Below are 24,010 nucleotides of genomic sequence, written 5' to 3'. Positions count from 1 at the left end.
TTTCCTAACCTAAGGCTGCAAAAATTTTTCTTCTCTGTTTTCTCCTAGAAGTTTCATCATTTAGGGTTTACATTTAGGTCTTTTGTCCATTTTGAGTTAGTTTTTGTATTTGTTGTGATTGAAATCACTGTTTTGCATGAGGATATTCAATTGTACCAACTCACTTACTGAATAAAACTATACTTCCTCCATTAAATTGCCTTTGCGTGTCTGTCAAAATCAATTGTCTATGTATTTGTGGACTTGTTCCTGAACTCTCTATTATCACCTGTTGATTGTTTTCTTCTTTTGTCTGTCATGATACCTGAACCACATTTTCATGATTACTATAGCTTTATAATACTCCTCGCAGACAGATATTGTTAGCCCAATGTGTTATGGCTACTCAGGATCTCCTATATTTTCATAGGAATTGTAGAATGAGCTTATCAATTTTCACTGAAAAGCCTACTGAAATTTTGATTAGGATTGCATTGCATCTAAAGATCAAACTGAAGAGACCTGGTTTCTTAAAAATAAAGGGTCATTTGATCTACAAACGTGAAATATCTTCATGTATTTGTATTCATTTTCTCTCAGCAATGTATTTTTAAATTTGCAAGGTACAGATCTTGTGTATCTTTCATAAATTTTATCCAGATACATGATTTGACTTTTCGTCTCTTAACAACGTCTTTCACAGAGCAGGTTTTAACTTTAATAAAGTCAGTTATCAATTCTGTTTTTCCATGGATTATACTTCTGGAATAAAAAATGTTATATTTCTTACATTTTATGGTGCAGAATTTGATATTACAATTATTATAATTATTATATAATAATTATATTGATCAAGGTATAATTATTTTTATTTGTGATATTTAAAAATTAATCTGTTTTTATTACATCTAACTAGCATGAAGGTAGATATTAAGTCTATTTGATTACCATTGTATCCCAGAGCTTGACTTTGTGTTCAGCACTTGGCAGATACCTAGTCAGTGTATCAGTGAATACCTAATCAGTGAATCTCTTCATAAATGGTGGAGGATTGATGATTTCACTGTCTAGTGGACTTGATGTCTCAATTATTCTATTCAAAACACTCGGAACTTCATTGCCTCTTTTTATTCATTGTACCTAGTAGGTAACTTCACAACCACAAATGAGTGTGGCAATCCATGCTTTCTTTCTTTGCACTAGACCAGGGGCGTTAGCAAACTACAGCCTGGCGAGGGAGCTAAAAACAGTTTTTACTTTTTAAAATGTTAAAACAGCAAAGAAAAATATATGAAAGAGACCGTATGTGGCCTACAAAGCCTCAAATATTTCCCATCTGATCTCACACACATACAAAAAAATTTTTTTGCTAACACTGAGTCCAAATTATTGAGCACATTTTGAGAAAAAGGCACATAATTGAGCAATTAGTCCACAGCCTATTTCCCTTTCCCTACTGAACATGCTACGTACTCATATCAGCTCATCTTCTTTCTCTTTGCCATCACTTCAAAGTCATATCTTCCGTCAAAACTCTGATCTTCTTGTTTTCCTCTTTACAGATAAACGTCTTAGCCAAGAATATAATCTACTTGCATCTGGTGTGGTTTTCTGCTGTAATGAAGAATCTGTTCCTTCCTGCAAGGGAAAATTTCCTACTAAGCTCTGGATCTTCTTCTCCTTTACTGCTGTAGTAGACAAATGCTTTTTGTTTTCTACTATCTTTTCCTTCATGGAAAATCTCTATACTACTTTGTAGTTATTATACTTGGTTTATAGGATTCAAGTTGGACCAGTTGCTATCCTGCCTCAGGCCTATAGCCCCACATATAGGCACATGCCTGGGCCTTGGACGGACTATTCCATCCCCAGAACTAGTTGAAGATCAAAATATGCCATCCATCAACATACTACTTTGGCACGATGATTATTTTGAGCTTAAAGATATTTCTGATTCAACTGATGCAGAAAAAGACTCCTCCAGAGTTTCTCTTTTCTGATTAAAAAGAGAAATGTTTTGAAAATGATGATTGTCATAAATCCTCTCAGGGAAATTTCATGGCCCTGGAGAAGACAGAAATTTGGTGCTGTGATGAACCTGGATACCCAAGCTTTACTTGGTTTCTCCCATATATGTCTTTGGGAGCATCATACCTTTAGTGTTGTCTTGCCTCTTCCTTGTACATTTATTGCTCTTTTTCAGTAACACAATAAAAGCTCAAGTTCTAAGCACCCCTTGTGAGTGACTTATCATTAAGCTTTCTTGTTAGTTTTTCTTTTGTCAGTGTAATTTGCATGACCCCAGTCAATGAAACTAAGACACTAGATTTTTTTTTTATTTTCCCCTCCTACCTAAATTGATTCCAAACAATGCAACTGATTAAAGCATGGGCTGGTCACTGTCCTGCCATTTTCTTCTGGAAGGACCTCTTTGAAAATCAAAGACTGGAAGAAGTGAAGAGGATGTATATATTCATGTTATCTTCTTTATGGTTAGTGCTTTTGGGGCAGGTTTTACTAGGACCTGGGTTAAAAGGCAAGCTTGAAAACTTAAAAGATAACCAAATAAGTAGTAGGAGGCTTGCCTCTCTGGAGATATTTGGTTTATATTTCAAGAGGTAATGAGAATCCTAGGCATGGAGACATTCCAGGGTTGTAAATTTAGGGAAACTTATCTTTTATATCCTCTGGAAATATTTATTTACACTTCAAAGTATAATAATGGAGGACCCTTCCTTTTCTCCCCAAGAATGAGTTTATATATACTAGAGAACCAAAGTTTCTCTTTCTGTCTCAGAAGGAGAATGATGAGATAGTTTTCTCTGTTCTGTATAATCTCCCTTTCAGGTTCTCTTGGATACTTTACCTATAGTACTGAATGTAGCAAGTATAAGGTGACATCTGCTCTCACTCTGTCACCATGGAGAAGGAGGAAGATTGAAACAAGAAGAGCTGGTGCAATTATTACTATAAGTAAGTAAAAACTGTTTGTCCCTACCACAGAAATCTTGTGTCTACTCTCAGATCATGTGAATAAATGCAGTTATTAAAACATGGCAATATTTATAAGCTATTTCTATGTTGAGAAGTAGGCTACAATGTCCATTTGCATAGAAAGCTTTGTAGTTTATTACAGTGTTCCCAGTGTCTGGCAGGATGTGGTGTTCATGAAATCTTTGTTGATTGCTTGTTGAGCAAGTAAATGAATTGCCTCAGTGCCTGAAGAATGGCTAAGTGCCATTCAGTAGAGCATGAAGGCTGATCTAACAATCCTAAGTGTCTGATGTCACAGTAAGTAGGTAGGACCTTCCTGTAATACTTCTCTGTAGAGCTTCAGGGACCTGCAGCTGGAGGGACTGGCATAGTCCTGATCAAGTCAGTGTCATGCCTCTCTTCCCTTCAGACTACTTAGGTTTTCTCACTTTCATGGCCTTAGACACAGCTCTGGTGCAGGTGGCCTTGAGCAACTGTTTCTATAGAGACAAGACTTTGGTTCCCATCTCAGCTCTGTCCCATGCAGGGACACCTCACTTCACTTCTCTGTGCTTCAGTTTCCTGTCAGGAACATTCTCACAATATTGCAGTTATTATAAGAATGAAAGGAGTCCATTCGTAAAAGGGGCTTAATATAATAAAATGAGTTAATGAATATAAAATATTTTAAAATACTCAACATCTAATTAATTGTATAGTTTTTTTTACCTATTTTAAATTTTAAATGGATTCAGGAGAGAAGAAGAGAAATCAACGTCTATTCTAATACATGAAATAGATATTTATGGCAGGTGAAGTTAAAAATCAAACCAATGGTACTGCCTTTTGTTAACAAATTCAAGTTCAGGAATAAGTTTCATCCTTAAAATAATTTCACTCTGATTAGTGGACAGTAAAGGGACATAATAACTGGAGCTGTCTGGATTGCAAAAAATATCAGAATAACATCTGACTCTGTGCAGAATGCAAGATATATTTTTAGTTACAAAGAACCATTGTCAGACAGTTTAAGAAAAAGAAGTAAGAAAACATTCTCTACTGACCAACAAGCCAGCGTATTGTTTTCAAAAGCTTTTAGAAGGCCACATTTGGTGTATATTTTTGTTATCATTTGGAGGTCTGGTTTCACACCATAACATTTGAGATTTAAAAGTGGAAGTAAGCTACCTAGGGAACAGCTGAAGCCTAATTGTTACTCTAATAGCTTAAATTTCTTTTCATCCATTTGATAAACAATTATGGAGTGTGCTTTAGGCACAGTGCTGTGTTAGGCCAGCGTCTCCGTGATTAATTACAATGTGCATTGTCAGCTTCTCCGGGGTGTTTAGAGAGGTTCATCCTCCCACAAAGGAATCTAAAAAAGCAGAAAACATTAGGTAATACATGACACCACCATCCACCCAGGTTTTGGGTGGACAGCGTTACTAGAGGCCAAGGTCTGGGCCTGATCTTGCCTGGTCAGGTTGCAATAGTTTCAGATCACAGACTATTCGACCTCAGAATGAAACTAGTCATAATCAGCCAATGGGAACATTAGAGCAAATTTGTTACTATCATGCATGCATTACATGCTCACATTTTATGACCTCATATCTGTAGTACTATATTTTTATTGCTATCAACTCATTTGTGTAGGCACCTAATATAAAGATACAGTGTCTATCTGCCGCCTGCCTCACAAGTGCAAGTTTGATTCCCGGTTCCAAAAAAAAAAAAAAAGGTACAGTGTCTAATAGTTGACTAATATTTTTGATCAAATAGCTAATGTATATAAAATATTATTCCTGTGTCAAGCACTGGTAAAAATGCTTTACATATTAACTGATCTTAATTTTTGCAGCAACTCTGTAAGGAAAAGACTCTAAAATGTTATCCCTACTTCACACATTAGAAAGCTGAAGCAGAGGGGATATATAACATAGCTATTAAGTGACTTAAGAGGCTAAGCTGGGATGGAATGAAGGCAGTTTGGCTCCAGAGTCCACATGACTAACAGCTATGACATGGATGAAAACCAGTTTTTACTCATCAGTTAACATATAAAAATGCTGTCTTGCATTATTTGAATATTAAATAGAATTATCATTTCAGAACTTTGTACTGGTTGCTACATTGATTTTTGAAAATAAACATGGTGAAATACACAGTCTTGAGATTGTAATCAATAGGACCATTTTGTTCCTTTTACTATCCTAGAAACTGGCTCCTTGATGTCCTGGGTACCATTTCTAGACATTCAAATGGTCTTCAGTTGAACTCCAACTTTCCTTTCCAATCTTCTCCCCAGAAACTCTTCACTGTTTTTCTATTTCCCCACATAAATTTTCCTGCTTTCATCCAGACACTTCAGCCTGAAATCATCCTTTCAACTATGAATTTCTGATAGTAATTAATGTTACTACATCTTCTTGACTTTATATTAAGAACTATAGCATCTTCTCTATTATTGATTTGAACTGTCATTAAAACCCTCGATCATGACTTAAATTGTAATATATTCATGTCTTGACTCTAAATATTTAGTAGTACTTTAAATTTCTTGTGATATAGGTCTAGTATTAAGCCTGAAATACAAGGCTTAAGTTAGTCATGTGTCTATTCTTCAGCTATAGTTCATCTGAAAATCAATGTGGATCCTTCAGTAATTGACAAGAAGAGCTGATGCCATTAAAAATATTAAGATAAGTGGCTTTGGTTTTAGATCAATAGAATAATCTGCTCATTTAAGAATTGTTACATTGCTTTTCTCTGTCTTACTTGTTCATCAAAACTATATTAACCATGAAATATTTTTAAAACATCTAGATACATAAAAAAAAGCCTAATGACATATTTTTTATCTAGGTATATATAACTCACAAATGAAGACAAGTTGGATTACTGCATTTATATCTATTTATAATATTTAACTATCACAGTTAGGAATTATGTGAGAAGTGCTTTAATAGTCCTGATCATGTGAGAATTTATAAGAAGTGGGGATGCTTGGTCCACGCAGTACTTGAGATAGGCCTAGAAGTATGAGCAATGTTTAGAAAAAAGAGAAGAGGGGAAGAGCACTTCAGACAAAAGGAAATATTCTTTCTGGGTGTTTAGAAGATAACATACTAAATACAGATCAGTAATGGAAAACAGAAATTATAAGGCTGGTGATGTAGGTTGGATTGTAGAAAGCAATAAATATCATCTTCTTAAGCATTGGAAAACCAGTAAAGGATTTTGAACTTGGAAGTGAGATTATGAAAAGTCTGTTTTAGGAGAATTAATGTGGCACTTGCTATGAAGGTGGAATGAAGAGAGATTAGAATCTGGGTACTCATAAGCAATGATTTGAAAAATTTAGTCAGAGACTCTAGAAGTCAGAGTATCTTCCTTATAAAGTAAGACCTCATTTAATTAGAAGAGAAAACTTTGGACTTTAAAAAGAGAAAATTATCTAAGAACATAGTATAAAGTTTTTGTTTTTAAATTTGTATTTTCATTTCAGATAAAATAATTTATAATTTCAAACAAAATTTATTATCTTTAAAATGTATTTAAAGGGAAAGCCTAGTGGCAATTCTACCTAATGTCAAAGTATATTTTTTATTAGAAGCATGTTGAAAGGCAAACCTTTATGGAATGGATAAAAACTCTAGTTTTACCATCCAACAAACTGTCCTAAATATTAAAGTAACCTTTTACTTTTATGGAAAATGGTATATTGATAAATAATTACTAGCTATATTGCATTACTAGGCAACCAGTCTTGTGCTATTAAATAGTAACAAACATTAAAATATGTCTTATAATTTGTTGATGAACTTTATTATTTTATTGCTGGATTTATCAATAAGCCAGGTAACATCATTTTTACATCATTGAATAGATTCAGTAGGTTTTCAAGGCCAGTGACTTTTCTGTTGGCTTTGAGTGGCTTTTAATGTTTATTAATACTTTGGAATGAATTGAAAAATCTCATCCAAGACAGTTGTTCATTTCTACTAAGAAGCTGTGATGTATGCACGGTAATATGATTTCAACAGCAGATAGGTGAATAAGAAGGAAGAAGACTTATAAGATCTAAAACACTAGCCTGCAGGTTCAAGGGATTTCTTTAATAGTCATATCATTATTTAACTTCTTATGAAATTTGTAGAACTTCCAATGGCTAAAGACCGCTAGTGGAGAGTGATATTGAACAAAGATCAGTTATAATTTAACTGGTTTTAAAACATAATCCAGAACTACTAAAATATTGTAAAACTTTTTGAATACCCCTTAAAACATAAAACCTAATGTAAACTTCTTGAATACCCCTTAAAACACTGAATCTAATGAAACATATATATAATTATCTAATCCAAGGTTTCATTTGCCATTACTAGCCATAATGCTATGCCAATAATATAGCTACTGCCATAACGCTATGAAGTTTATTCATGCATTTATTCATGTATTTATCCAGTGAATGTTTATTAAGTGCCTAAGTGTGAGAGTTTGTTGTGGTGTCAACTTGAATAGCAAATGCCTAGCAGATTAGTTTAGCACATTTCTGGGTGTGTCTGGACGACTAACTTACTGAAAAGGGAAGATTTATCCTGGATGTGAGTGGCACCAAACAATGGACTTGTAGACTGGAAGGAATAAAAAGGGAAAGAAGTTTTGCTTTTGCTTCTTTGGAGGAGCTCCAGTCTTTGCCATTGCTTTTGAACATCTGTGTCCAGGTGTCCAGTGCAGACTCTTCAGCCTTCCAATGAAGACTGTCGGGCTTTCCAACACGGGCTCACTGGACCCTGCAGTGAACTCCAGGCTTTGGCCTTTTTGCATTCTTCCAATTCTGCAGGCAGCCATTTTAAGCCTACCTTCTAAATCCTTTACATATCATATATAAATAGTATTAAATCTGTTCCTCTAGTGAACCCTGATACATTAGTTGTATTAAAATCTAAAGAAAGTGACAAATTAAAAGGAGATGTGTATATACTGTAATGCTAATGGAGCTAAAACCCTACTGCTGTAGGTTCTCATGCTAGTTTAGTGATTTCTTACATAGGTTCCTGTGAAATTTAGAAAACTACCTTAACTCGTTCACCGGGTTAGGACAAAATGACCAGGTGATTCCAAGTTATTTTTCAGTGTTATTATCTATCCAAATGTAAATGTGATCTTTAAAACTATAGTAAAGGTGTGAAGAAATTATCAAAGTCTGGTTGCTAGCACACAATGATCTCTTTTTGTAAATGTCATGATTGTTGAGATCAAGTGATCTTACTATTCTTAGCCAAATTTGTAACCTGAGTGAAATGACCTATTCATCATAGTTTTGATGAATGTTTGGCCCATTTTGTTGCATTTAAGTTAGTGTCCCTTAGGGTACACACAATGAGTCAAAAAGATACATGTATGCATACACGGAGAGTCATAGACCTCAATGTCTTGCAATTATAATGGAAACATGCATGTCTCAGTCCATACAATGCACTATCTCCTGACCTGACAAGCATCTTGAATCAAGGAAATTGTACAGCTATAACCGATGATGGTGATGATGATGATGTGTGTATGTGCGTGTGTACAGAGACATACTTCCTTCCAGACACATATATAGTGCAGTGCTCCCCCCACAGGAGTCAGAAGAAATGACTATCCTCAAGCAAAAGGAGAATGTCATTGGTGAAGAGCCTTAGTATGGGTTGTCTAGGAACTAATGCTTTAGGTTCATGGCATTTTTGCTTTAAATATGATTATTTTGACAAAATTTTTAGAATTTAGCTATGGCAAACTCATTCTACTAATTTCATTTATTCTAATTTGCGCCCCCCCCTTTCCCATTTGCAGAACCTTGCCAGGAAGGGCATTTATGAAGGTGAGCAAAGGCTGTTGTCTAAAGGTAAAGGAGAATGAAATCAGACAAGGAAGACACTAAAAATAGTAAAGATAATATGTGCTACAATTTAACAGTAATTTTCATTCTACTCTTCTTTACTATTATTCAGATTTTGAATCTAAAAATTGTTTGGGAAACTCAATAGTCTACGTAATTAATTTGATACTCCACTGCATTTATGCAAACTCAGAAACTAAGTGAAACTGTACATTTACAGAAAAAGAATGAAGGAAACACATGCATTCTAAAAATGACTACTGAATAAATACATGTAGGTAAACACATCTTGGTATTATGTGTTAGTGAGGCACATACAAACAAAGACAATCTGGAATTTCCAAACTGCCATAAAGCACTTATATTTGTTTAAAAATTAAGGTAGTAAATTTGCTCCAATATTTTTACAAGGCTATGCAAATTTTATAGATTGTTTAATATTGAACATAACACCAGGAAACTAACTCATTACTCACTGTACTTTGAGATAAGTCAAGAAAAGAACTGAAAGACCATGAGTATTATTATAATAAAAATATTTATTATAAAAATTATCACATTTCTCTGTACATAGCTTAAAGACAAGAACAGAACTCATACATTAATAATTTAAGTGGGTCTGAGCACTCAGTACCCATCCACTATAATTGGAAGGATCTTCCATCTACTCCAAATACCAAAGTAGACTTTATATTTACTTACACAATTGATGTGATCGAGTTACTAACGTTTCTTTTATTGACTTTTTAGTATTTTAAAGATATTTGCAGTGTTTAGGTTAATTAATCAACTGCTCCGAATCTTTGGTAAATACAAGTATTTACATGCAGAAATGTTTTGCTCAAATTTCAATAAAAAAACTAAAACCACAAACAACCTACTGCAAAGAGTTCTGTGTAATCAATAAATGCACAAGTCAAAGCCCCACCATCCAGAAAAGTCACTGTTGAGACTTTTGATGACAATATCTGAAATCCACAACAAAGGGTTGTGGCTTCTATTGCCACAACCAGAAGCACCACAACTTTAGGACTTAGAGTCTAGATCATCACAAAGTTAAATACAGATATTGAATTCAACATATAAACAGTATTGATTATTTTTAAATAGAGAAAATTTTAGGTTTCTTCCTATATGTCAGTTCATACACAATTTGACATAGATGAGTTTATTATCTCAAGATAAGCCTATTATCTTGTAAGAGTGGGAGCCACTAAAAGAAGGCATACTGCTTTGAAAGACATCAATTCATCCTCTTGTCAATAATTCACCCATAAAAATACAAATCAATCCTTGGAATAATTTGTGGGGAAAATAGAAAGATGCTTGCCTTTTGATTTCCTCCCTTCTTCTTTTCCTTCCTTCTGTCTTCCATGTCTTCACTTATCTGAATAGGCTGCAGACCTGGGCAGTCCACCTGAATTCTCCAAAGAGCCATTTGCATTACAGCTTTCACTGATTATCTCTCAATCTCAGCGATTTTCAGATGAAAGCATCCTGGGCATGAGAACTTCTTACTTCCAGGTTATTTGTTATTTTTAAAAAATGCTCCAAAAAGTATTTAAATTCTAATGTTCTTGGGCCATTTGAAAATTAGAAAATGTTTAACAGCTATGTTAACGCTGGAGTGTACAGAATATAATCAAATATAGCAAAAATACAATTTTTAAAGCTTAATAAATGGATGCCTTTGCATTACTGCCACTACATGGTGGAGAACAGTTCTAAACTCAGCTGAGTTTAGGTACTTAATAGGAGATTTTTTTCCCTACCCTTAGCTTTTCCAACCTACTGTTTCATTTATAAACAAAGTAAGGTAAGGTGTAGCTTTGCTGTCACTTTGGCAATTCTTTTCTCTCTCCAACCTCCAACTTCCTGAGTTCACCTTGAACAGTTCACCAAAGACTAGGCACCTGGCAATAAGCACTGGCTTACTGTGTGAAGTATGAACAGAAAAAGCAGCATGATAAAAGAGTTATACTGATCAGAAGAGGCTTTCTTCTGAGTTTTTACACAGGCTTATTGTCTTGGCTGCAACTTTGAATAAAATGTTTTGACTCATTCTTCCTCTTTTAACTACAGTGAACATTATTTTAGTCATCATCCTTTTCTCCCTAGAGCATGTAAATACAGTATGAAATACAGTATGAAATGTACATTTATATACATTTCTCATCACATAGTGTAAACTAAACTTTGCATGGCAGGAAAGTACTGGTGTCGGGCCAAGGATTTAGCTCAGTGATTTCGTCGCCTGCTGCGCAAGCGCAAGGACCCGAGTTTGATCCCTGGTACCAAAAAAAAAAAAAAAAGAAAGTACTGGTGTCTTAACACTTGATACCATCAAGTACCAGTATCTTTTGATGTCAACAAGATGTTCTAAAATATCTTCCTATCGAAACTGCTAACGTCTGTCTTCATTTTTCACTCCCTTCTCCATGCCTCCTGGTAAGAGATGAAAAACAGAATCTAACTTTTCCAGGACTTGGAGACATTTAAGAGTTATTCTACATTACAGAACAAGGATCTGGCCCTCAGCTAACTCCCATAGCTCTGCCCTGTCTTCTCCTGAGTCATGGAAACAAACACCATTCCTCAATGGATTAATGTTTTTGTTGCCATGATTTGTCTTTGCAGAAACAAGACTTCACATACAAATGTTCAAGCAGCAACACTGCCCTAGACCCACTTTGATCCCATAGAGTATCCTGAACGTCACTCTTCACATGGCCACTTTTTGCTTTGCCAGATTCTTTGGTTCCTTGCTTGGGATACACCAATCGTCAGCCTCAGAACTCATCTGGTAATGTTTGAAAGCTGACATGTTAAAGACGGGGAGTTTTTCTATGGACTCAGAAGACAAAGCCTAAAGGAAGAGGGAAAAAATATCAGACCAAAGAAATATGGGTAGCATAATTTGCACTTTAAGTGATTATTCAAAATTCATCCTGAGGTAAATATTTAATATTCAAATACATTTATCTCCTTCATTAAGTAAAAAGAATCCAATAATATCTACAGTGTCTTAGGCACTTTATAGAACAAAAATAAAAAATATTATTTCTACTCCATAGGAGTTGGAATAGTACATATGTAATTATAAATTAGGGAATAGAATTCATGCTTATTATTTACACATGTCTGTTGGATATTGCTGATGAGACAAAATTAAACAGCAAAACTACTGCTGAACTTGTGATAAAGTGAGAGTCCTAATCTGATCCTATTAATTTATTAAGTTCTCATTGGTTTGAAGACTTCTGCCTATTTCAGAAAGAAATAATTAACTATTTCTGAAAAAGGTGACTTGGCATTTAATTCCAATGCAAAATGGGAACCTAGAAGTTTAATGTTTTAGTTGCTATTATCAGTAAATATGTTTTCAGCTGAAATGGTTGGCAAATGATTAACAGAATCAGGACAGCGATCTTAACAAATAAATTGAGGCTTCATTCCAAATAGAGAGATACATATGTGCACCAGGTTTTAAAGTTCAAACAGGAAATGCTTGACATCCTGCTGACAGTGTGGGCAGCCAGATTTCCTTTCCCTGGATTTCTAATAAGGTCAGTTTAAGGTCTTGTGTGTCTTGATTTCATTGTTTTGTAGGCTAGAACATTATTAGCATTTATTTTTCACAAGTGCAAGTAATCAAAAACAGTTACTCTCTCAGATGCCAAGAGGAAATAGCCATAAAACATTGACACAAGCATGTCCTTACTCTGAAACTTTGGTATTCTTCCTGGGAAATAACTTTGCTTCATGTTCATCAGGTAGTATGGCCTAGCTTTCTCTATAGTAAGTTACCATATTAAATGCTTTGTGCTTACATATCCAAATAGAAAATAGAATTACTTGTGGTCATTTACTTGCATTAATTCAGTTTAGGGAATTCACTCTGAACCACAGAACTCAGAACCGTAAAAGAAGTGATCATCTTAGAAACAGGATTTTCCAATGAATTCAAAGAGTACCTTTAAGTAGATGATAGCATCTGTTCCATAGCCTGACAAAGAGTAGAGATTCAGATCTCCTTGAAAATATTTGGCATAGAGGCGAGAAATGGGCAAGCCATAACCAAAACCAGCCTAGAGGGAAAAAAAATCAGTCATTAGTATAGAAGTGGATGTGACCAGTGGAATATGAAATGTAAGAAAGTAATGATTCTCATATAAATAAATATCTTCTGCTTCCAATCAGGGACCCCTCATAGAATTGCTTTTCAGCATGTTTAGTTTGCTTTATCATTCTTTCTTATGTCCCTCAGACATAATTTAACTAGATTGATTAACTTGTCTAAATTTTTCCTAGCAATTCTTGCTCTACATTTAGAACCAGGTGGCTGGGATGGATTTAGCCATATAATTGGCCTTACCAAAGGAGCATTCCGGGAATTATCCATCACAGGTGTTGGCGCTGTGGAGTATGTGTAACTGAAGAGGCGGTCAATAATCCTCAGCGGAACACCACCTCCTCTGTCAGAAATCTGAAATAAACGAGTCATCATAGCTACACATTAAAAACAACGTGAACTTGTCTATACTAAAAAGTCTTCTCTTCATTATAAAAGTCACCTGGTATACATGATTTGGAGCCATTGTCCAAAGCAAGGAGCCTTATTATTATTGACATTTTTAAAATTCTCTCAAGAAAGAACCAGAAGAAAAGTAGAGAATGGATACCTTAATTGTAAGGTCTTCTTTTCCCAAAACCACAATCACTTCAATTGGCGCAAGGGAAGGGCAGTTTTCCTGGTGCTCAACGGTTGCCCTCATTGCATTCTAAGGAAAAAGAAAACCATAAGGAATTCAATGGCAGAAGAATGAGGAACAATAAATAACTGTTTTTATGCTTAAAATATGAGCTGCACAGAGGATAACTCAGTTTCTATTTTTAAAGTTAATAGTAAAACAGCTCTGTAAATAGCCATTTATGAATGTGTCATACAGTAAGTATAATGAAAAATATTCATTTAACATGTAATATAGCTCCTGGGAGTAATGTCTAATGGAAAAACAATTCTGCTAGCTGTCAAGCTCTTATTTGTAAACTTAAATGTAGAAATTGGTTTTTATAGTCCATTTCCTAGTACTCCCTTTTCTGTCTTTCCATTACATTTTATATCCAAGCACCAAAGACTATTACATAACAAATGAATAGTGAATCATTGAACCAATTTATTGGCTTTTGTAAAATATGCTGGAAAAAGGTTGTTACTATTTAAAAGGAGACTCAATAATTTTAAATTAAACTTCAATTTGCCTTTGATTTTCATCTTAACTTTTACCAGGGATGGCAACTAACTCTATGAGTTGGATCATTTAATTTAAAATAAACCAAATCAACAAAAAAGTATCTTTGGTCCTTTAGCACAACCAACTAAAACATGTTTTCAGACTACTGGCTAAATGTCCTGCAGATAAAATGTTGGGTTATTTAACCCATTCTCATCTCTAATCACCTTCTGGTATATCATCTGCTTTCTGGTTTCTATATTATAGTAAGTTTTAGTCATTAGCTGAAGTGAATGGATCAGATTTTGTAGTTCAATTAATATCATTACAGTAATATGAGAATGTTAGAAAATAGTACTTCTGAAGAGTTATGTCTAACTTAATGTTAGATTCTGCTTTTTTTTTTTCAAGTCTTCCTCTTCTCCCATCCAGGGAACTCTGGGAAAATACCACAAAGTTCCAGGTGTTTTTCAAGTGTTTCCTTTTTCTTTTCAGTTTAAATTCAGAGTTTTAGTTTGATGTTGGAGCCCACGAAAGGACTGATTGTTGGCATTAGTTTACCCTAGACAGAAACATCAGAATCTTCTGAAATGTATTATAGCAAGCCTTCCAGGAGAATGTAGTGCATGCTACAGTTTGAGAAGCATTGCTTTATAGCCTTCATGGTGTGAAATGTGAACCAGGATTCCAGTTAGCTCACTAGAAATTCAGAATCTCAGGCCCTAGCACTGACCTAATGAATCGAATTTTGGATTTTAATCAAGTCCCTAGGTGATTCTGTACATTAAAGTAGATCACTGAAGGAACTGACTGTTCTCTCAGCATATTCTAGACTCAGAATGTGGGCAGATAACTTAGAGTAACTCTGGATTTGAGCCTTTGAGTTTTGAGCTGTAGTAGCCTGAAGAGATGGAAGTTACAAGGCTTTATTCACTGGTGCTCTGTTGGACACTTGGAAAAATAATGGGAGCATCCTCTTGTTTCTAAAGCATTGGGACGTCATGAATCATGTTGTGCATTCTCAAACACATACTGCTGTTACAGTGAAGTGCATGTACTTTTTCAAATATTGGCTGTGTAACTTCTTTCTGTTACTTCTGCTATAAGCACTGAAGTATTCTTGGGAAAAGATATTGAGGTTTTGGTTTAGAGGAAAATGATGAAGAAAATGGGAATATAACTAGTGAACTATTTAAAGACAAAAATCACAATTATTATAGATTATCATACCTTGAATAATTCAAAGAGCATATGATGAAGATGAGAAGGAACATATACGATGTTAATTGCTTGGCCTGGAGATTTAACTAGAAAAATAAAACTCATTTAGAATTGAGAAACAAATATTTCACTAAAATAAATCTCCAAATCTATTTGACTAGTAGTTTAGATTTTAAACAGGGTTGGAATATTTCCCATCCTCCCCACCCAAAAATTCTCCTGTAAAATTTTCCTACTAACAGTAAAAACAACTGGCTTATTTTTAAAATGCTGTTCAGTTGCTACCTAGCACTCTATGATTAATTTTTGCATTTCTAATGTATGAAGTTGACTAAAGTGTAGAACAATGAAACTATAAGTTGGATTATATGAGATTGTTTCTATTTTCAACATGCTTGTACTAGAGAATTCCAGAGTTAAAATTATATTTATTTTAAGATAAGAGCAAGAAATACTGTTGCTTACATTATAACCTTGAAATTAATGTTATAATTTTATGTTTTCATGCATGGTAAAATAATATATCTGAGGGGTTTTTTTTGGTTATTCTACCACCCAAACATTAAATCTTATATTCTAAATATGCTTTAACTTCACAAGCAGGCTAAAGACAACAGAGAAACAAACACCTCATGATACTGTGGGAAAAGAAAAAGAAAAGTACCATTCTTTGGTATCCCAGCCTTGGCAAAGTTTGACTCAAAAAACACAAGGCCTAGGACAATCCCCTCTTTATTTTATCAGACAGTTCCAGCAGTTTATCTACGAGTATTATGCAACAATGCTGCATATATTTAGGGTGTTTTTCCATCTTTGTACTCCGAATTTAGGTCAGCATTCACCTACATTTGCTTAATCCCAATCTGTGAGTTAAACTTCTGTACCCCTAATTTCAGCAAGTTGATTTTTACTCTTGACATTGACAAAAATTGTTTCTATAAATTTTGCTTGAAAAAGATATTTACTTTGAATCGAAAAAAGAAGGTTGTTCTAATTTCCATTTATTGCTTTGCTTTGAGATACAGCTATCTATCTACCCAGAAGAGGATAGGATAGGATAAAATAGTGTCTTGCATTCATCATGTAATCCCTTCAGTGTGGAGAGACCTTGGTAGATACCTCAGAATTGAAGCTTTTTAAGTATGGTCTTTCAAACAATGTATATATTCATAGTACATATTTTTATTGTGGTAAAAGCATTAAACATGAATTCTACTCTTACAAAATTTTAAATGCACAATTCAGTATTAACTATAGATACACTATGTTGTTACAGCATGTCTCTAAAACCTATTCGTCTTGCATATCTGAAACTTTAGATCTGCTGAATAGCAACTCTCCATTTCTCCCTTCCCCTAACTCCTGGAAGCCACTATTTTATTTTTGACTTTTATGTGACTATTTTGGTTGCCTCACATATGTTCTATCTGTCATTCTGTGACTAACACATTTCTTATAGTGCAATTTAAAATATTTTTGTTTCTAGTTGTTGTGAACAACCTCTTAGGAACATAACATATGTCTCCACTGCTAAATGTTCTCCTTATTTTCATATTCTTCACATCTTATATAATAAGCAATCTTTCCTTGGCTAAGATACTAGAATTTAGTTGCTATTTAAATTGCAAATTATTTGTTCAAACCATTTTTTATGAATCATCATTAGTAACTGAATATGCACAACTGGAGCTTTACTGTTGTGAGAATTATAGAGAAATGTGGCTTCAAAAACTGTGAATAGATTTTAGGCACGTTCAGAAGAGAAAAAAGTGTTTAAAAGTACTATTTATAAAAAGTAATTATACTGGAAAAATACTGAGTTTCCTACAGATTAAAGTACATTTTATTACCATTCACTTGTGTGAGCTTCATTTCCGGAGATGTTAGATAGTACTGCTCACAGAGCATCTTTGAACAGTCAAAGGCATCTGGAATATAAAATATTTCACAATAATGAAATGACTTCATCCCAATTCATCTATGTGCATACTGCCCTTAATCTAAAGTATACCCTAGAATATGGGTTTATGTATATGGAAATGTCTCTTTAATGCTTTATTGAAAAATAATATTTTGTTGATTCTAGCTCTAGTATTAGGAATATGTGCACTCTGTAGATCAAATATAATATAGATATGGCATCTTAGCCATTTATGTTTAGGGTTTTTTATAGTATTATAAATTAGTGTTTCTATTTCTAACTCTCAAAAGCAAAGGATCTTGATGGCATATTTATAAAAGCATAGAGCAGTGGCACCACCCCTGCCTCACAAGCGCGAGGTCCTGAGTTCGATCCCTGATACAAAAAAAATAAAAAAATTGGAGCCCTGTGAACATGATTCATTCAGAATCATCTTGATTATAGATATGTCAATCTTATATTATAGAGTGTCAAAAAAGATCTGAAGAAATCTAGAAATTACCTTGGACCACCGTTGCCACATCACAGTTTGGATCAATGCTTCCAATGTGGGTTGGGTTTCCTGTCTTCTCATCATTAAATATAAGAACTGTTAAAAAATAAAAACAAGACATGTTGTTATTAAAAATCAGGATAATGACCAGAGCTATCACTGAGAAAGAGTATGATCCCCTGGGACATGTAGTTGTAGCATGGCTCACAATCTACACTCATGTTGATATAATCATGATCCTGAATGAGCTCACTTACTGTGCTGGTTCATCAGCATCCGAGTAGAAATACGGTTCATATAAAATCGATCCAAAAAGTACTGAAGATTTTGATTGGTGACTGGATCAAATGTACAGGCCTCTTTATACTCTATGATTCCTTGTGCCATCGTAGGGACTACATTGTGGTGTCTATTTCGAACTTTGATGAGTGTATCTACAAAGCTAAGCCATTAGATTTACAGTTAGTGAAAGGTAAATAAGTTTCATCCACTTCTTGTCCTTAGATGGCTTCAAAGGATTCTCTTCTAAACAAACCAAATGATAAAATGGTTGGGGGAGCTTTATCGGGATTTCTCTACCTTAGAGGAGATAGTTTCATAAATAGATAGGTTTGGATTCTAGGTTACATAAAAACTACCAGACCTGTATGGCCAGTGCATTCATTACAGGTGTTCAATAAGCCTTCTCTTTAAAAGAAAAAAAAAAGTCAAAGATGACTCTTGAATGTCATTGTGAAAAAAACTCAAAAATTCTTGCTAGATTTAGAAAAATTCTTTTTTGGGTAGTTAGAAACTGCCAGTAACTCTGAGATAAAGTGTATAATCTACAATGACACTGAAATGTTTTAAAATTTTATAATAGTAGATTCTCCTGAAAATCTCATTATTGGACTAAACTTAGAGTAAAAATGAAATTCCTTGCAGGAATGGGGGTACACCAAGTTGTCTACATTTTTACATAGCCAGCATCAATTTTCAGTACCAGGATTCTTTTGGTCTAAAAACACAATAAGCCCAAATTTGTCATCTGTAAGGGGATAGTAATTTATTATTCAGGGTTAGAGCCCATTTAATTTTTAGCTAAAAATTTAGGGCATACTCTTAGGAATATGTCAGCAAACAGCCAAGATTTTAAACACTTATTCTGATGCATAGAGCTTACTCTGATAGGGCTTTTTGGTCATCTGGGCTTTTGTCATGGAATTCCACCAAATCCATTAGGCTCTGGATATACCTGTAAAGCAAGAAGTGTGCTTTGTTATAACATTAATAGATGCAAAAGGCTGAAAAAAAATGCCGTTTTGAAATTATTTGAAGAAAGAAAGCAAGCATTACATTTGAAATGAAAACCTTCCTTCAGTACACTAGGAAAATAGTATATTACAAGTTAAAAACTTTAACTTTTACCGCCAACTTTATAACTTAAAATTTAACTTAAATTTTCTCTTTAAACTATTCCAAGTCATATTCAGTTCCTGGACCATTTTGGTTGGCAAATGTTTTCATTTTTATAGTAAAAACCTTTGGAAATAACTTTTTTTAAAAAAAAGGGCTTCATATTTTCTACTGTAAGAGAGAAGTAGACAGAAAGTAGAAGCACTGACTGCAGCAGTTAAATTCTACACTTGGAGTATGTGTTTGTGATTGTGACTTTCTTATGGGTGTGGAGTACACTGTGAACAAATAGTCCTGCAGTCAGTGGATTAGGGTGAGGTTCTGGTACATGTCTGCCTTACTGAACATCCCAACTCTGTTCTCTAAGCATCAGTATCCTTATTTGTAAACGAGATTATAATAATTGTCACTGAGTGCTAGCTGTGTAGTAGACACTGTTCTAAGTTTTTTTTTTAATGGATTACTTCAGTTATACTCAAACATTCATTTGAGGCACACAATTTGTTCTCCTTACTGGGAGAATTAAGGTATAGAGGGTTTCGAGCACTTGCCCAAAAGTCCACAACTAGGGAGTGGCAGAGGCAGAATTTGACTATTTCCTGAACAGTAGTCATCTGAATTGTTTCTAGGCATAGGATATCTTTTGCAATGTCAAACTTTTTTATTATGTAAAATACGAATTGATATTGCACATGTTCATTATTTTCCAAATTACTTCCAAAGGTAAAATTATTAAAATTATTGCAAAGGAGTCAAGTTTTTCCAGGGTAAAAAATCTATTTCTAGCTTTACAACTGCCCTAATGATAACAGCCTGAGTAAACAATTTTTTTATATCTTTTAAAGTATTTGCTGTGTAGACCACCTGTTTTCCAATTATGGAATTAATATAAGAAGCCATAGTCAGATAACTTTTAAAACTAGAGACTTCAAAATGATTTCCCACTTACCAGCTTTTAACCAACTGTACCGAAGAGGTATTTATTAATCGATCAGGGAGGATGTCAATTTCCTTCAGGATATTGGCTAGCCGCACAGGCAATTCTTGTCTCAAAAATGCAAAAGAAGTTCTTTCACATGCATTGTGTGAACCTATAATAAATGAAATTTATTTAGTTTTAGGAAAACAGTATATTTAAATGAAATATTCAGAAATCATTAATTACCAAATATTGAACATACACATATATTAGAAAATTTTATATTGCCCTCAGTTGGGTTATTGTTTAGAAGTAATTCAGGAGCAGGTATCTTTACAGGCTTTTTCTTTCTTCTTTTTTTAAAAAAAAGTCAAACATGAGAATGATTGTTTCCTGTTTTTGAAGAAGATTCACTCCCAAGAAGGCAGCAATTCCATAGTTCTTAGTATTTATGAAAAAAATGCAAGAGTCAGTGACCGCTACAGCATCACCAACACATGTCCTTTAATGGTTTTTGTTGTTGTTTCGGGCGGTACCAGGGATCGAACTCAGGACCTTGCTCTTAACGAGGGCGCCCCGGAGCTAAATCCCCATCCCTTAATGGGTATTGATATGAAACAGGAGAGGGAAGAGAAGCAGGAGAAGTGGAGGTCTTGACGTTCCCACAGGAGTGGTAGTTTCACTTTTCAACCCTTGAAATTTGCCTTATAAGACTCCTGGAGTAGGTTATGTATAAATATTTCAGCCTTAGGACAAATATATAGAAAATTATAGCGGTAAAAAGACAAAGAATTCTGTTGGGATTTAGAGCAAAGGCTCCTGTGGAGAGGCAGAGGGTGGCTAAGGGATAAAATCTATCAATTTGAGGCTACTTTATAACATCAGGAATCTTATCCAAGAAGTACCATATTGTGAAGGCGGAGAGAAAGTTTCTAGGCCATTGTTAGGGGGTGACTGAAAGCAAAATTTCTATGACTCAAAGATCCAGGCAAACAGAAGAGGAAGATGAGCTGAAGCCACCCAACAGCAGTTGCAGGGTTACAGGTGGCTCGACCTGTAGGCAAGTCTGAAAGCAGTCACATCTATCTAGCAAAGGCGGATACAGAGGCAATGAAGCTCCTGGGCGTAGCAGCAGAGGGTCTCTGGTTGTTTTTTAGCTGAAGCCCAGCCCTTCTAATCTTGGCCTGAAAGTCAGGGCAGGTCCCCAGCCCTAGTGCCACCCGCCTGGGCGCTGGATCCTGCTCACCGAAGTCCAGCAGCTGCTTCATGGACAGCGGGGACGGGCTGTAGCGAGAGAAGAGTTCGACCTCCCTGGGCACCAGGCCGGCGCTGCTCAGTGAGCCGGCGCTGCGCATCACGAAGCGGGCCGCCTTCATCCTGACGCCCTCCGGGACGATGGGGCTGGAGCGCTGGAGAGGCGAGGGCTACGGGAGCAGAACCGGATTCGAAACGGGGCGCGGGGTTTAGGGTGCTGTGTGAAGGAGCCTGCGGTGGGTCGCAAGTGCAGGGGATGGAGACTAGTGTCTTGCAGCACCAGCTGCCTTTTATTTGTCTCCCTGTCCTCTCTCCCGGGCTCCAACCGGGAGGAGTCACCGAGACTTGCAGTCACGTCCAGAACTTGGGGCCAGGCCAATTGCTTCGAAGAAAGAACTTTAGGCCCCGCCCCCTGGCGTGGCTCCAGCAGAGTGGCCTGGCAGAGTGACCGGAGGGCTTGCACTGGTTTCCCGGGCTGTGAGACTAAAGGGTGAGAAGGAGGCCAGAAGGATTTAGCTGGAACGGACAGCTAGACCACGTGGGCTCTAGATTGGTCTCTGGGGACAGGGCCCCACGTAGTGTGGGCTGGGGGCCGGCCCACACTCGTCCTTGTTTACAACTTCGAAGCTGTCTCAATGTCACAAAATCCAGTCCAGAAACCAGTTCCAAGAATCGGGGCCCCGAGAGCTCATTGGTCGTTGCTCAAAGCGGGACTTTTACACTAGCCAATCAGCTGTGAAGGAAAGTATGAGTTTCCTTGCCATTGGACAGCGAAAAGACTGAGCAACATGTTTTCGCAGTGATTCACCAGCTCGCTTAGCAGAACACCGCAGAACTGGACGTTCTTTTTGTTTACCTTTATGAACTGTTTACACGTACTTCTGTCCTGGGGTACAACAGTCCATCAGTTCGCCTCCAGAACACTATCTCTGTTAGTTAAAAACAGAACAAAAAAGGACTGATCTATCAATTTGACTCCCCTTTACTCCCATAGAGAATTTGTTCACTCTCTTCCACTGTCTGAATTATTCTTACTTCAAATCTTTGCGGAAGGCATTCCATGCTTCCTGCACAAACTAACTGCACCAAGAGGTCTTCCCTGACTGCTGTTCTCTCCTCCTTCCAGAGACGGTCTTTGTCACTCACAGAGTTACAACATACTATAATTCTGTAAGTTCTTATTATCCCTCTTTGATACCCCTCCCCTAAAAGAGACTAGAGTAGGGATGGTGTCTGATGCACCTTTGTGATTCCTAGCCGGCATTGTCACTACTTGATATTTGTTAGGCTAGTGTAGTGGTTGAAACATATCCTGTCAAAAACCTCTGACTCTACCTCTTTCCGCGCTCTCTCTCCACTCTAAAAGGACTACAGAATGAAGCCATGGTGCTTGGGGAAGCTGGTAGTTGGTTTCAAATTTAATGAATGGGAACTGATAGGATGCTAAGATGGTGGTTTGTTATCAAAACAAAACAAACCCTTTGCTTCCTGTTCCTGCTTTTAACAAGTACAGTGGGGGGAATCTGAAAGTCATGGATGATCCTGGCTCCACTGTCACCTTTCTCTAGTGATCTCACTAAGTAACAAGACTGTGCTTTAATTTCTATTTCAAGTGCAAACTCTCTGAGAGCCAGACTTCTGTACTTAATTGGCTATATGACTTCTCCATTTGAATGTTAATCAACATCAGTTTTACTTTTCTCAAATCTCTCCCTTACTGAAGATTTGAGCTAGTTCTGGCTATCTTTTGTGTGACATGTATGGAGTATCCTATTAGCTTTCCTACCATTTCCTCTTTTGCCTATCCATTGTCCATAGATCCTCCAGATTTGTGATTTCCCTTTTTGATCAAATATTTTGCCTGAAACTATAAGAAACAGCTTTGTGAACAACTCAACATTCATTATCTTCCATTGAGGGTGAGCTTGGGTTCTTAAGGATGTTGATAGGTGATCCTGGGGTGAATTAAAAGACTCTAGCTACTGTATGTGGGTGAGACAACAGAATTGAAAAAAATAAAGTAAGATGTAGCAACTTAAAACACCACCATTTAAGCTGAATCAGTTGTGGGAACATGAACAAGTTCCAGATTGATTCCCCACTTGTACAAAGGTTTTGATACCACTGAAATTTGTATTTTTGTGCTTGGAATCATTTAGCTAATATTTACATGGCTTTATGAAGCAAGGACATTTTTAAAAAAAAGCCAAAAGACTATATAGGCTGTCTTTTATGAAGCAAGTAAATTTAAGGTAAAAATCTCTTTCTTTCTCTGGATTATAACCTAAGAACAGAAATAAAGTATACATTTGTTTTCTTACCATTTGTGAGATCAGGAGTAGGCAAAAATATATTACAAAGGATCATACTTTAATCTTCCGAGAGAATGTAATGGAATGTGCATCAGTACATTTAGGACTAATTTAGGAAAGTCCCATTCCCTTAAGTCCACTGAGTGCTCAGCCTCACTCACCCTATGTGCTGCAGGGTGATTAAAGATCACGTGGATTCATACCAGGTTCCCAGAGGGTAAAAGTAAACTGAGGTCATCAAAATTTTGTCTCCATAACTCATCCAATAATATTTACCAGGTTACTTTCACAGTGGATTGCATTCCTCTACGTCATTTCAGTATGATGGGAACTCTTGTTATAATTAGCAACATTGATGGTGGCTGGGCTGGAATGGTCAGTTCATGTTGTTTACCTCCTTGGCTAAGATGTCATGTGTTGCC

General features: G+C 35.8%; 1 protein-coding gene across 1 annotated transcript; it reads right to left on the bottom strand.

Annotated features, from left to right (window-relative positions):
• Positions 1-9,358: 9,358 nt before the first annotated feature.
• On the bottom strand, positions 9,359-21,594 carry Pdk4 (pyruvate dehydrogenase kinase 4). Its single transcript, XM_004862715.4, has 11 exons — positions 21,269-21,594; positions 20,053-20,194; positions 18,871-18,942; positions 17,966-18,150; positions 17,718-17,804; positions 17,145-17,222; positions 15,304-15,380; positions 13,522-13,620; positions 13,215-13,325; positions 12,814-12,927; positions 9,359-11,705 (listed from the first exon to the last, which is right to left on the bottom strand). The coding sequence occupies exons 1-11, from the start codon at positions 21,396-21,398 to the stop codon at positions 11,562-11,564; spliced, it is 1,239 nt and encodes a 412-aa protein (XP_004862772.1). The 5' UTR covers positions 21,399-21,594; the 3' UTR covers positions 9,359-11,561.
• Between the last annotated feature and the right edge of the window lie 2,416 nt (positions 21,595-24,010).

The sequence above is a fragment of the Heterocephalus glaber genome, unplaced genomic scaffold (genome assembly GCF_053883595.1).
Source record: "Heterocephalus glaber isolate CG9 unplaced genomic scaffold, H.glaber_assembly_v1.0 deba00000546, whole genome shotgun sequence".
Taxonomy (NCBI): Eukaryota; Metazoa; Chordata; class Mammalia; order Rodentia; family Bathyergidae; genus Heterocephalus; species Heterocephalus glaber.
The sequence above is the reverse complement of the archived record's forward strand: the minus strand, read 5'-3'. Positions and strand labels throughout refer to the sequence as shown.

Excerpts from the sequence above, each read along its gene's own strand:
- Pdk4 (XM_004862715.4), bottom strand. The coding sequence starts at position 21,398 with ATGAAGGCGGCCCGCTTCGTGATGCGCAGCGCCGGCTCACTGAGCAGC. Across the intron at positions 20,195-21,268 it reads GAAGCAGCTGCTGGACTTCG|GTTCACACAATGCATGTGAA; the intron begins GTGAGCAGGATC and ends CATTTATTATAG. Across the intron at positions 13,621-15,303 it reads TGCTCTTTGAATTATTCAAG|AATGCAATGAGGGCAACCGT; the intron begins GTATGATAATCT and ends CTTTTTCCTTAG.